The sequence below is a fragment of the Budorcas taxicolor genome, chromosome 11 (genome assembly GCF_023091745.1).
Source record: "Budorcas taxicolor isolate Tak-1 chromosome 11, Takin1.1, whole genome shotgun sequence".
NCBI classification, from domain to species: domain Eukaryota; kingdom Metazoa; phylum Chordata; class Mammalia; order Artiodactyla; family Bovidae; genus Budorcas; species Budorcas taxicolor.
Genome location: NC_068920.1, coordinates 164392432 through 164406403, shown reverse-complemented (window position 1 = coordinate 164406403; position 13972 = coordinate 164392432). Strand labels below are relative to the sequence as shown.

The window sequence follows — 13972 nt, the reverse complement described above, 5'->3', positions numbered from 1 at the left end:
GAGGCCAGACCAACCCTCTTCAGAGGATATTGACCAGGCATCAGAGTTTATGGGAAAGGCACGTGCCTGGAGCCCAGTGCTTTGGGGGTGGGGGTGCGGTTTACATTCTGCACAGAAGGGCAGGTCGTGGAAACCGAGAGGCAGGCCAAGCTCGGCAAGAGCGGCCACCCAGGGAGGGCGGCTTAGAGCACACGGTGCTCGATGCCAACATCTGTCCTCGCTGGGGTGGCGGGGGTATGGGGGGGGGGGGGCACCAGGAGGCCTCCTGGGGCCACAAGAGTGATCTCTTACCTGCCCAGGAGTCCCGGGAAACAGAAGCAAGTCAAGGTAAGGACTCGGAAGTGAAGCAGGGCAGACAGAAGCTGGTGGAATGTAAAGACTTCCAAAACACAGCTGACAGTTTCTGGACATGATTTAAAGGGTAAGAGGGCTGATCCTGGAATGGAAGGGGCCTGAGGTGAAAGGGTCTGGGAGGATCCATCTGGAGAGACTGTAGATAAGAAGCAGGGTGGCAGCGGGGGGAAGGAGAGAGACGTCGGAGGGGTTGCAGCCCTGCAGGGAGGAGGAGGCCACGCTCGAGCCCCGAGTCTCTCTCCTCGGCAGAGACACCTGGACTGACCCTCACAGGGCGGACCTCTCGGGCTTGCTGGGTGGAGTGAGAGATCATGAGTGTAGGCAAGCAGAGGATCCGTGCCCACCGGGGGAGAGACACCCCAGGGACGATGCTCACTCACACCTGCTAGGGTGCATGTGACGCATGTGTGCACAGATGCACACACGCATGCACACATGCATGCGCACGCATGCACGCACATGCACGCACACATGTACACACGTGTGCGCACATACGCAAACAAACACACACGCACACACCCTCTGCAAACGGGTCACGGGCTTGGGGATCCCCTGGGAGGTCTGTCTGGGCGGTTTCGACTGCTCTGTGGAGGTGAAAGCAACGTCAGCGTGGACCATCCGCACAGCCCTGAGCCTCGGACTCCATCCGGCACACCCCCTGGGCTGATCGTCCACGACCGCCAGACCAGACTCCAGAGGGACCCTGGCAGACCCCCCATCCTCTTCTCTCCTCTGGCCTCTGCAGGGGCATCAAGCCAGAATACCCACCTCCCCCAGATAGTGAGGGGCCCCCAACCTCTCCCAGAGCAGCTCAGGCCCCACACCTTTACGAGGACAGAAAGTCATTCATCCCTGTTGGCGTCAGTAAGTTCTGTGGTTTAGTCGCTAAGTCGTGTCTGACTTTTTTGCGACCCCACGCTCTTCTGTCCATGGGATTTTCCAGGTTAGGGTACCGAACTGGGTTGCCATTTCCTTCTCCAGGGGATCTTTCCAAGGGACTGAACCTGCATCTCCTGCCCTAGCAGGTGGATTCATTACCGAGCCCCTCAAGTCTGCCCACCCTGTTCCAGAGAGCTGGTTCTAAGTATGTCAGCCAATGCCCTCCACATTCACCAGGGGCACCTCTGGCTCCAGCCCACAGCTCTTCCTTGACACCTCCTCGCATGCTGCAGGCACGGTGGGAAGTGACAGGTCCAGAGAGACCCTGTGTGTGTGGAGATCCAAACTGCACCTCCTAAAGTCTCACCCAGAGCTAAGAGGAAGACACCCTCAGCTCTATTTCGCACATGAAGAAAGGATGTTTTGGAGGTCACAGCTCAGAACCACGGCAGTCCTAGCCCCCCGGCCATGCCCGGGGTTTCTGGCAGCTAGAGCCGGGCTGCATGCCTCCTTCGGCCGCGAGGTGAGCGCGCCTCCACCTGGGCCTGAAACGTGAGGCTTGGGCGCTGTGACAGCAGATTCGGGCTTCATCCACCCACTGTCCGCCGTGACTGCTGCCCACCAACCAGACCTCCAGCTGGAAATGCCCGGGACCACACGTGCGGGATATGCACTGTCCCCTTGGTTTCAAAGGAGCTGCAACTCCCTAGCTTTTCCCAGTGGCATCTGCCTGGCCCGCTCAGTGGGGTAGGTGGGCCACCCAAGCAGCAAACTTCCTGGAGGACTCTGACAACTCTAGGACTCAGGACCCACCCTCAGGGAAAAGCAGGAGCAGAGCTCTTGAGCCTGGCCCTCGGCAAGCCCACTGACCTCCTGCGACAAAGGGCGGGCTCAGAAACCAGGCCCCTGGGCACTGCTTCTCTCTCAGGGTCTTTTATTTTTCTGTTTTGAAATGCTGATAGTTTAAAGATGTGGATTCTTCCACGGCCCAGCTTCTCTGACCCGGAAGAGGTGGTGGCTCGGCTGCCCCAGCTTTACTCTGGAAACATCTGAGGGGCTGCTCGGCCTGCACCTGGCCCTCAGAGTGGGAGGGGCCTGGCGCGCGCCCCACCCTCGTCGCTGGCAACGTTTGGCTCCCTGGCACGAGCCCCGAGTGTCTCTCCGGTCGTGTGTGAACCGATGTCAAACAGGCAGGACCCACCTGGCTACAATCCTCCCCTATCACTCCTTCCTTCCCGCTAAAACGGAAAAAATGACTCAGCCAGGACAGCTCATCCCCAAACACAAACACAGCTAAAGGCTGAGCTGCCCCAGCTTCACCTGACTCGAGCAGCGGGAGGAGGGTCCGGAGGGGCCTGGGACTCAGGGGGCTTTGGAAGGGCAGCCGAACACGCACCGCTTCCTCCTGACTCTGCACAGGCGCCCACCTCCAGCCTGGGGCCCGGAGGACAGGTTGGGGGCGGCCACCAGCTTTCAGCAGCTGCCCCACCCCTCTGTGCCAGGATGAAGGCCCCAGGGAACAAGATGGGGCTGAAACCCCACCTCACAGTGATGTCTGCTCTTGGAAGGCCCTGTCCCCAGGAGGCTGGGTGAAACTCAGTTTCCACAATGCAAATGCTATTTTAAAGGCTCTGCCACTCACTAGCTGTGGGGCTTCTGGGAGCCTCAGTTTCCTTGCCTGTAAAATGGGGCTACCTCTTGCCTAGAAAAGATGTCGTCAAGATAAAACAATGTATGAAAGCCCTTAGAGTAAGGTAGAGAGAGGGCGGTGGGGGGGGGGGAGGCAGGGAGCAGAAACCCCCCACCCCATGCCGCCCAGCCCTTGACAACAGCCCTCCCCAGTGTTTGCAAATCCTGCTCACGGCCAGGCAGCTGTTCGTAATCAGACAGACCCTGTCCAGGAAGGGAAGGTGGGAGCCTATCCATGCAGAGGCCCCGAGGCAGGCGATACAGGGTGTGCGAGGACAGGCGCCCTCCAAGCCGGGGACACCAGGGCGTGAAAAGGGAAGAAGACAGAGCATTCCCACTGGCAGCAGCTTTCCTTCAGTTCTGCAAACAGGAAGCTTGAAGACGTTCAGAAGCCCCAAGTTTGGGGATATCAAGGTTGAAACCCTCGGTCTCTGGAGGCCGGGTTCTGGCAAGTTCCCTCCAGGTGCTGTCTGCCTGCATGGGGTGAGATCCCCGACGGGGTGAGATCCCCGATGGGGGTGACCGGCAAACAACGGTCATCACACCCGCCCTGGACAGAGGACCCCGAGACAGGAGACCTGAGCTCCCCTCCAGCCCCAGAGTCTCAGAACAATCCTGTGAGGCTCAGACGCCCTCCCCAGATGGTGGAGCTCTAAGACCACCCGGTTCCCCCAGCCTCAGGACACCAGACAGAGCCTACCAGCGGGTGACGGCCGCACAGTGGGGTCTGGTCCCCCTGCCCCTCTGCTCTCAGCAGCCTGTGACCCTGGAGACCACCTTGTCCTCTAAGCCTGAAGGCGGGAGGCCAGCAGACCACTGACTCCGTGAGCCCTCCCAGTAAAACATCCAACTCCTTCCTGGGGGCTGGGCCTGCCCACCATCAGGGCCCCACACTCCTGGGGTGAAAAAGCAAGCCTGAAACAGCTCCCACATTAAATGAGGAGGAAGATTCCATGGTGCCCCCCCCCAAGTATAGCTGCAGAATGCACCCCCTACCCCTTGCGGACTCGCCCCCTCGGGCTCTAGCTGGGTCCTTTGCGCTGACTGTTCGGCCTCCTCTGAGGCCCAGCTGTAGGCCAAACCCGAAGTGACTGCTCTATTCCTACTTGCCAGCACCTTCTAGAAACTTTATACAAGCTACTGCCCCCCTGCTCCGCCAGACACGATAACAACACAAGAGCAACAGTGAGACAGCATAACAGTTACTAATGTCGAACAGCAGTGACTGCGTGCGTGGCGTAGGTGACAGTGGCGGTTACTGTTCCCAGCGTGATTCTAGCGTCTGCTCTCCTGCACTGAAGGTGGGACGCAGGACACCCCGACCAGGGCCCCACGTCCACACGCAGGTCACCTTCCACCCTTCATCTTCAGGTGTGGAGATGAGCCACGCTAGACCAGGAGGTGAAGTAAGGCATTAGAGGTCACACGGCTGGGAGTCCAAACCCTGCTCTTGGCCTCCAAAGCCAGGGTACCAGTCTCTGTGCGCTGAAGCATCACTGCTTTCTGGCCTCATCCCCTAATTCTCCTTCTGAAAGTCGCAGGAATGACTGACTGGGAGCTGGCCGTGGAGGCTGGCCCCACATGGTGGGGGGGAAGGGGGATCAGAAGAAGGTTCAGACCTCCCGTCCGGTATGCCCAGTGTTTCCCAAAGTGCCCTCAGCTGGTCATTGGCATCAGATCTCTAGGGGCAGGCCCCAGCTCCAACCCAGACCCTTGGATCCCAGATCTGAGAGGCAGGGCCTGCAGTGGCTGAAGCTCTGGTCTCACAGGGTCCCCGTCAAAGCCCTCCTGATAGGAAACTGGATCTGCTCACCAGACTCTCTTGTTCCCAGGCAACCCCGGGCCAGGGCCCCAGACCTGGAGGACTCCACCCTCTAAAAAAATGCCAGCAAAGCTGAGTTTGGGGCCCAGCCCTCCACTGGGACAGTCTGGGGGCTCCAAATACAGATGTCGGGGCTTTAACACATGGCAACACAAATGACAAGAGCCTTTAGTCCTCCCAGCAGACCTCTGGGACAGGTATCATTAGTTTATACCCATTTCACAGATGGGGGGACTGAGGCTCAGAGAAGTATTTCTAGGTGCCTCAGCATCTGTGCCGAGCCCAGACACACGGGGACAGGTAGGAGGCAAGGGCCCTGCCCTCTCAGCTCACCAGGGCACTGAGATCCTGAGGCTGGCAATGGCCCACCCTCCTTCTCACTGGACCTGGCTGAGCTCCTTCTTGGTGTCCCTCCCCTACTGAGACGGCAGTGCACACGCTTGATGTGCAGTAAACACAGAGGAACAGCCGCATGAGACCTGACATCAGGGATGGGCCTCAGAGCAGACTGGTGGAGGGGAGTGGGGGGCGAGTGCTGGCGGGGGTGACAGGGTGCTGGGGGAGTGGGAGGGGGCTGGACCACGTGAGAGCGGCCTTGGGCTGACCCTCATCAAATCCACGAGGACCTGAGGGTCTGTTGCGCTGTGTTTGATCTGTCCCCGAAAAACTCAGCAATAACAACAACACTCCTCGAGCCAAGCCCCAATAAACCCTTCCTCCTTAGGCTGACTTCCCCCACCTCCCAGTCACCCTGATCTCCTTTCCTGCAGAATGAAAGAGTCTTCTCTTGGAAAGGAGCGCTCACCCTCTGGCAGGGAAGAAAGCGAAACATCACTGCTCCTTCTAGAAAGCGGGGAGGGCACGCAAGGCAGGGCGGACTTGTCTCTTCCTCTCTCCCACCTTGCAGCGCCCCCTGACGTGCCCCCAGCATCTGTGCTGACACCTGCAGGCCTCTGTCTCAGATGAGGGAGGAGGTCCTGAACACTGGCCGCTCTCCTATGTCCCCTGCCCAGGTGTGAGCCTCACAGCCTCACCCCAGCCCGTCCCGAGCGCCGGGCCCACCACAGAGGACCCCTGGATGCTCCTCAGGGTGCCAGGGTCCACTGACACATAGCTGTTGCCCAAGCTGTGCTTTCCGATCTAAACCATGAACTTAAATAACATTGAGAGTTGGACTATAAAGAAAGCCGAGCACAGAAGAATCGATGCTTTTGAACTGTGGTGTTGGAGAAGACTCTTGAGAGTCCCTTGGGCTGCAAGGAGAGCAAACCAGTCCATCCTCAAGGAGTCACTCCTGGGTGTTCATTGGGAGGACTGATGTTGAAGCTGAAGCTCCAATACTTTGGCCACCTGATGCAAACAACTGACTCATTTGAAAAGACCCTGATGCTGGGAAAGATTGAAAGCAGGAGGAGAAGGGGATGACAGAGGATGAGACGGTTGGATGGCATCACTGACTCAAAGGACATGAGTTTGAGTAAACTCCTGGAGTTGGTGATGGACAGGCCCATCTTTCCTCCTCTGCTTGGGCAGGGCTCGGGCCCCAGTCCCCAGCCAGCTTTCCCCTCACCTGCCACATAACAGGGTCCCCTAGCTGCCCGCCATGGGCCAGGGCCCCCGTTCTACGGGCGCACAGCTTCTGCTACCCTAAAGACGACCTTAACAAGGAGCAAGACGAGACTGCACGCACTCCTAGTTTCATGCATCAAAAATGAAGGAAGAGTTGAGGCTGAGGTGCAGACGCTGCTCACAGTTGAAGGCCATGGGCCTCTTTCGGAAGCACACGGACCCGGCTGCTAACGGTGTGCGTGCTAAGCTGCTTCAGTCATGTCTAACTCTTCCGACCCCATGAACTGCAGCCCACCAGGCGCCTCTGTCCATGGGATTTTCCAGACAAGAACACTAGAGTGGGTTGCCATGCCCTCCTCCAGAGAATCTTCCCGACCCAGGGACTGAACGCATGTTTCCTATGGCTCCTGCGTTGCAGGCGGGTTCCTTGCCACTGAACCAAAGGAGAAAGCCCTTCCGAGGGACACCTCCATTCAAACTCACAGGAGGGTGGGGCTCCAAAAGCCATAGGCCCTGGCAAAGCAAGCTGGCCTCTGATTGGCCAGAGCCCCACACGCTGTCTGGGACCACCCTCTGATTGGCCAGTGGCCCATTGGCAGGTAACTTCCCCTGATTGTCTGCTGACTTAGGGGCTGTCAGGTACAGCCCTCTGATTGGCCAGTGGCCCGGAGGCTGGCGGGTGCCTCCCTCTGATTGGCCAGAGCCCCAGGGGCTGTCAGGTACCGCCCTCTGATTGGCCAGTGGCCCAGGGGCTGGCGGGTGCCTCCCTCTGATCGGCTGGTGGCATCATTTCACTAGCTGGTGGATGTTTCACCGCCTCCCACTTTGCACTTCACTGGACACTACAGCCTGTTCGCAGGTCTGATTCCCTCACTGCACCGGAAGCTCCTGCAGGGCTGAGATGTTCACCTCCCACTCACCTGTGCACCTGCTCCCGGTGCCCGGCACTGGTCTGACTCGCATTTGAGGTCTGCAAACGCTTCAGGCAGAGCCACTGTCCCGCCCGAGTTTTCCACGCAGGACCAGCCTCTCCTGCGGCCCCTCTGCACCGACACAGAAAGGGCCTCGCCCCGCCCTCTGGTTACCCCGCAGGCAGAGCGGAAGACAGTTGCTTTTAATCTTTCGCTTTTAATGCAACAGTTTTTACAGTTAAATCATTCCAGTTACATATACACATTTTGATGTCATTTTGTACATTTGTTTTTTAAAAAACTAAAGAGGCTAATAAAGTCCCTGTTGCCAAGGTGCTGGCAGGAAAAAACAGGACAGAAGACTGAATTTCCCCTGAAAGAATACAGGCTTAGGAAACAGAAAATAAAAGAATCCACCCCCCCCCCCCCCATTTCACGTACAGAGACGTCACAAGAAATCGGCCCCTGGGGCTCTGTGTAATGAAACATGAACAAACTGGGTCAAATTGTGGTTCCATTTCTTAGGCCTGAGTCACCCAAGAGTGGAGACATTTACTCCGACTGTGGGTTATGATGTAGCTTGGGAATCTGCCAGAAAAATTACAGAGTTAGTCGAAGCTGACGGGATGACGGCTCAGACAGTATGACAGGTATAAGACAGAGCGACCCCCAACCCCCCACCACGAATCCCCACGCACCCAGTGGAGCACTCGTCCGTCCGCTCCTTCCATCAACTTGGCTCCAGCTGCTCGGGCCGTGGGGATGCATGGACAGCGTCTAAGTTAGCAAGGCCCGCCCCCCCATCCAGACACCCTGGCAGACCATCAGCCGTCACCCATGGTCACGTTTCAGGAGCCAGAGTCCTTGAAGTGGGACGTGGGCAGGTCCGTTCCCACCACTGGGCCCCAGTCCCCGCCAGTAAAGTGGGGTGGCCTGAGGAGCGGCGTCCTGGACACGGACCGCCCACAACCTCCGCCATCTCCAGGCCGAATGATTTGCAGGCAGAGCCATGAACTCATGGGGAGAGGGGGGCTCTCTGAGTGAGAACTGCTTCTCATTCACAAGACGGAGGGAGTGCCTCGCAAGGCCAGCCACGAGCAGCGCCGGGAACTCACCCCAGACCGGCTGCCCCTGCCCCTCGGGGGCCCAGAGCGGCCGGAACAGTTACAGTGGTGCTGGGGATACATCACGCGCTGACCCCGTCAGGAATCCTGCGGACCGGCTTCCCCGGTGGCTCAGCGGTGAAGAACGCAGGTTCGATCCCTGCTCTGCGAGGATCCCACGTGCCCCGGAGCAACGGCGCCCACACGCCACAACCACTGAGCCTGGGCGCCAAGAGCCCGTGGTGCCCGAGAGACGCCACCGCAAAGAGGAGCCTGTGCTCGCACTAGAGACCAGCCCCCGCTCTCCGCAACTAGAGACAGCCCGGGCAGCGGTGAAGGCCAGCACAGCCAAAAATAAATAAAATCTTACTTTAAAAAAATCCCGCAGGAGCCACAGTCATCACACTTTCCTACAGATGGGAACCTGGTAGGGGCGGGCAGGATGCTGACCCAGCTGCAGGCCGCCCACCCCAAGGCATCACGCATACCAGGCCTCCACGCCGCGGGTGTGGCAGGGCAGCTCTGCCCACAAGAAGGGCCGAAACAGGCTCTGCCTGCAGGACCTACGTATCCCCAGGAGCCGGGCCAGAAAGCCTGAGGCATATTTGGCCAAGTGCTGGCCAGATGGGCCGATTACAGGGGAGGAATGAACAGAGGGAAAACAGGAGCTATAATCTAACGTCGCCCTCCTGTGAGCAGAAAGAAGACTCCTCAGATTATCAGGCCCAGCTGGACCGGCTTGTCCTGGGCCGGACCCGCAGCCTCGTGGCTGCCTGGCGGGCTCCGTGGCTCCGGTCGCCTCCCGTCTCCCCAGCAGGGACGGGGCGCAGGGAGGAGAGACGTGGCCTGGCCGTGGGAGCCTCAAACACACCAGGCCCTGCCTGGGCAGACTGTGAAAACGCAGGGACCTGTGCGTGGATGCGGGCATGCACACCTGCATACGTGTATACACCCACCAACACACGTCGCACACACGCAGACACACGCATCCAAACACACCACACGCACACACGTGCACGCACAAATACACGCACGCACACACGTGCACAGCCCTCTGCTGGGCTTGTGAAGCCCTCTCACATATGTGGCCTAGGGCGACCTTCACCGCCATCCTATGAGGTGACAGACACGGGAAATGTACCCCCCCGGAGCACATGGGGGGCTGAGGAGGGTGCAGGAGGGCCTGGGCCGAGCCACTTGTGGACGGCAGAGTCCCCGGTGCCTCACCGAGCCCAGAGCCTCCCACTGGATGCGCACAGCTAAAGAGAGCAGGGTCAACACTGTGCTTCCTCCTTCTGCAAAATCTCCACCCCAAACCACAGCCACAAAAGACCCTCGGCCATTAGAGAAGGCGCCCCCACACTCCACACTTCAGGGATCACCCGGATCCGTCTACACAGCTACTCTCAGAGCAAGGAAGCCGTGTCCCCCCGTTTCCCAGAGGAGAAAGCTGAGGCACAGGGCTGGCCCCCGCCCAGACGACCCCTTAGAGGCAGAGGAACCCTCCCCGCAGCCCTGGGCTCACTGACATGACAGCCAAGGACTGTCCCGCAACCAGGGCCCAAGACCCCCAGGCCAGGGCAGGCGGCACCCCTCAGGTGGTCTCGGTGTGGGGCCCAGAGCGGGTTAGGGACGGCCCAGCTGCCCTCCTGTCCCTTCTGAGACCCCCCGCTTCTCACAGCGGCCACTCCTGCTGGCACAGCATCCCAGGGCAGGCAGCCCTGGGGGCACCCCGCCAACCGAGTTAATGAGGGGCTTTCCAGCCAAGGGGAGCAGCCCCAGGAGAACAGCGAAGCGGTGGGGCTGGGAAGGTCCTGCCAGCAAGGACAGATGAGACAACAGCCAGAGGGGGAGGCGGGCACCTGCTAAGGAGGCCCCTTGGCAACAAGAGGAAGGGGAAGAAGAAAGGAAAGATTGAGTTAGCATCACCTCCTCCAGGAAGCCGCCCCGGACCTCCCCAAGGGGGCCGACCCTCCACCCTGTTTCCAACGATGCTCGGCCAAGAGAACGAACAGTGCGATGACCAGCGTGCACGGGCGGGCCTCCCCCCAGCCTGTGGGCCCTCCGTCACCTCTGCCTTTCCCACAGCCAGGCCCGGCCAAGGCAAGGGCTCCCGGAGTCAGCAGCTCACCCGGGCGAGTGAAGGGCCTGGTGAAAGGGGAGTGGAGGCCGCATGCCTGCAGGCCACAGTGACCTCGATGGCCTTGGGGTAAAGAGCGGGGAGGGGGCAGGAAGAGACAGAAGGGGGAGGAGGGAGAGACAGGGGGGAGACAGCAAAACACTCGGCTGGCCAGACGGGGCCCCACCTCAGCCCCGGTGAGCCCCAGGCCTCCCCAGGCCTCCCCAGGCCCAGAGAGCAGTCAGCCCCAGAGTCTGGGGCCTCAGCCCCCAGCCCCTGGGCCTCTCGGAACACCAGCGCCCTCACAGCCCCACAGGCCAGGGTGCGAGTCCAGGACGATGACGTGGGCACAGACCTACAGTGCACCAGGCAAGGGCCAGCGACCTCGTTACAAATGTCCGCGCGTGCTGGTCTCCCAGGGGCCGGGGGCCCCGCCCTGCTCCTCGTGGCACACCCGCGCCTCCAGTGAGGGTGCAGCGACGGGTCCTTGGGGTGCCTGACTCATCCTCGACCCTCGGGGGCTCAGCTACTAAGTGAGGGGCAGGAGGCCGTTGGGGGGGGGTCTGTTCCCCACACCCCTTTGTGCCACCCGACCCTATCTGTGACCCCGGGGCGGAGGCAGGGATGGGAGACAGGGCCAGACAGCCAGAAGGCAGGGTGGGCAGGCGGGCAGTGCTCAGTGAAGGGCGTGGCCGCGGTGAGAGTCCAGAAATATCTGAAGGGTGGGGTCGTGGGGCAGGCTCTGGCCGGCAACCCAGGAACAGCCCCAGAGCAGCACTGGGGAGAAGGGCCTTTGTGCTTCCACCCCAGGGAGGAGACTCCTGCCCGAGGCCACTGCCGGGTGGCAGTGACCCCTCTGGCCATGGAAACCTGCATCAGAGGAGAGAGAGGCTTGGGGAACCAGCTTGCCTTCTGAACCCCTCCCACTGGCTGTTCTTTTATGGGGAGGAGGGGGAGGGGAGGAGAAGATGGAAAAGGCTGTCTTTCCAGCCAACTGGATTGAGTCAGAGGAAATTTAACCATTTGGTGACTGTCAAGTCCCACAAAACTTGGACAACTCTTCCAACCAAATAATTGCCAAAAGCGACCACGTGACCGGCGTCAACCAATGTCGTGCCGAGGAGATGACCTCAATTTCCAAATATTGGGGTCATGTTTCATTTCACTTACTCTCCTTTGCCCGTTACAATGTTAAACGGCCCCAAATGCAATCTGACTTTTCATGCCTTCACACACTTGGCCAAGAAGAAGGTAGGAAAGAGAGCCATGTTCGGAGAGAGCTCAGGAAACATCTGGTGAATCTCAAAATGGAGAGGAGACGAGCTGCACCCCCACCCCCGCCCTGGATCTCAGTGGACAGCCGCTCCCGCGGACTGACGATGCCTTCCAAAGGGGTCCCACCCTGGGAAGGGAGGTGTGTGAAACCCACCCAGAGAGGTGGCTTCTTTGCAGGCCCTCAACGTCTGTTTGGCAGGAGCCAAATGTCTAAGCCCACAGCCACGGCCCAGGCGCTGACCCCGTGCCCGCCTCAGTCAGGACGGGAAAGAGGAGGCAGGGGGCAGAGACAGCGAACAGCCCACTCCAAACCCAGACGAACAAATGCTCTGAGTGCTCCCCAGCCCCAGCTGTGCGGGTGTGGACTCCCCTGAAGGATTCCCACCTGAGCTCCTGGGGGAAAGCCCAGCAGAGGAGCAAGGGTAGGGTTACGTGGTTTTGTCTCTGACGGATGCCCAACACGGCTGCCCTGACCACATCCCCCAGCCCGCTCCACACCACCTCCCTGGAGGCCGCTGCTGTCCCCCACCTCCAGTAGACCCCAGGAGAAACCCAAAGCCTGTGAGTTGAGCTCAGGATCCAGGAAACGCGGATGGCAGTCCAGGGCTGAGATCCGAGACCCCCAGAGCCAGGCCAAGCTCCCCACGCCTTCCCCAGCCCCTGACCAGCTAGATACCCTGACCCCTGTTCACCCTGTCTGGCCCACCAGCACTCACGTGCCAGCAAAAAGGGACAGAATATCTTGATTGGTAAGTGGAAGGTGGAAGTGATTCTTCCTGTATGTCTTCAAATTACAAAGCAGAGCAGAGTGAGGGCTCTGAAGTGGTGCTTCCTCTGGGGGAGGGGGGACTGGGCTGGTCCAGCTGTCCCCTGGGCCACTGTCCCTTCCCTGTGCCTGCACTCACCCTGAGCCTGCTCGGAGCCCATCTCCCACCAGCTGATGGGAGACTTTGAGGGCCACAAGCTCTGAGGACTAAGGTGTTGGAAGACCTACCCCACGGGATAGGCAACCGCAGAAGTGGTGCTTGGACACCCCCGACGTCAGGAAAGTGTGTGGGAGGCAGTGGGGGCGGCAGGCATCCAGGCAGGCGCCCTGTGGGTGCTGGCCGGCTGGTCGCCGCCTGCAGGAGACAGCTCCTTCTAAGGGCAGACCTCTGGCAGAAGTCCCGTCCGTGCACCATGTAAACCCCGGCAGCCCAGGCCCGGCAACATCTCCCCGCCCCGCCGTGCGCCCAGAATCCCGTCTTTGGGCAGCAAACCCTAGAAAACCTTCTTCCCAGGAGAAGTCGGGAGATGGCGGGGGCTGCGTTTCTGGGATTCCCGTCCCCCGCCCTCCACCCTCGCGTCCCCCATTCCCGGGAGGCCCGGCCAGAACTGACCCGCTGTGACTCTAGGGGGCGACCCTTCCCGGGTTTCAGGAAAGGAAGTCGTGCCGCGCGCCCGCGATGTGGGACACAGAAGGTAAAGTTTCGGGACAAAAGTCTGCCTGTCTGGTGGACAGCCCCTCCGGCGCATCCTACGCGGAGCCCCAGCCTCGGGTCCCCCGACAGCCCCGGCGGTCGGCCCGTTTGGCGCGGGGGAGGGCTGTGCCGGCGCGCCCCCCTCTCCGGGGCCCCCAGCTAACGGCGTTCGGAGTCTCGGGCCGCGCATTCCACAGCCAAGCGGGGAAGGTCGTGCAGGCGCAGAAGAGGCCGGGCGCCCGGGGATGACAGCCGTGCCGGCCCCGGTGGCCACCGGCCCCCGGCCCCCAGAGCCCCGGCGCCCCGCGCCCTTACCTGCGCGGCTCGGAGGCGGCGCCCGCAGCAGCAGCAGCAGCAGCAGCAGCGGCGGCGGCAGCGGGGACAGCAGCGGGGCGCCCGGGCGGAGCGGGCTGCGCGCTTTCCAGCGGGTGTGGACGTCCATGCCGGAGGGGCGCGCGGGGCGGGGCGCGGGGCGGGCGCGCGGGGACGCACGGGGCGCGGGGCACGGCCCGGGCAGCGGACTCAGCGGGGCCGGCACGGCCTTAGGAAGTCATGGGAGCAGCCGCCGGCCCGTGCTCTTTGTGGCCGTGGCCCCCGGGAGGGTCGGCTGGCGCGCTCGCCCACGGCCGGGAGGGCTCGACCTCGGTCCGCGGGGCGCCGGGACCCCGCTCGGCTCGCTGGCCCCGGCCTCCTCGCCCCCTCCGGTTCCTTCTGGCCTCCTCCTCGCCGCCGCCGCCCCGCGACTCGCTCCCCTGGGCGCTGCGCTCGAGTGCGGTCCGGCGCCGGCCGCG

The 13972-nt window shown here is 61.2% G+C and overlaps 1 protein-coding gene across 2 annotated transcripts in view; it reads right to left on the bottom strand.

Moving 5' to 3' along the window:
• COL5A1 (collagen type V alpha 1 chain) overlaps nt 1-13623 on the bottom strand; it is a 142077-nt gene extending 128454 nt beyond the window's left edge. For both annotated transcript variants that reach the window (XM_052648745.1, XM_052648746.1), the window contains exon 1: nt 13497-13623. In XM_052648745.1, coding sequence (XP_052504705.1) covers nt 13497-13623 — 127 coding nt within the window. The remainder of the gene's footprint in view (nt 1-13496) is intronic.
• Between the last annotated feature and the right edge of the window lie 349 nt (nt 13624-13972).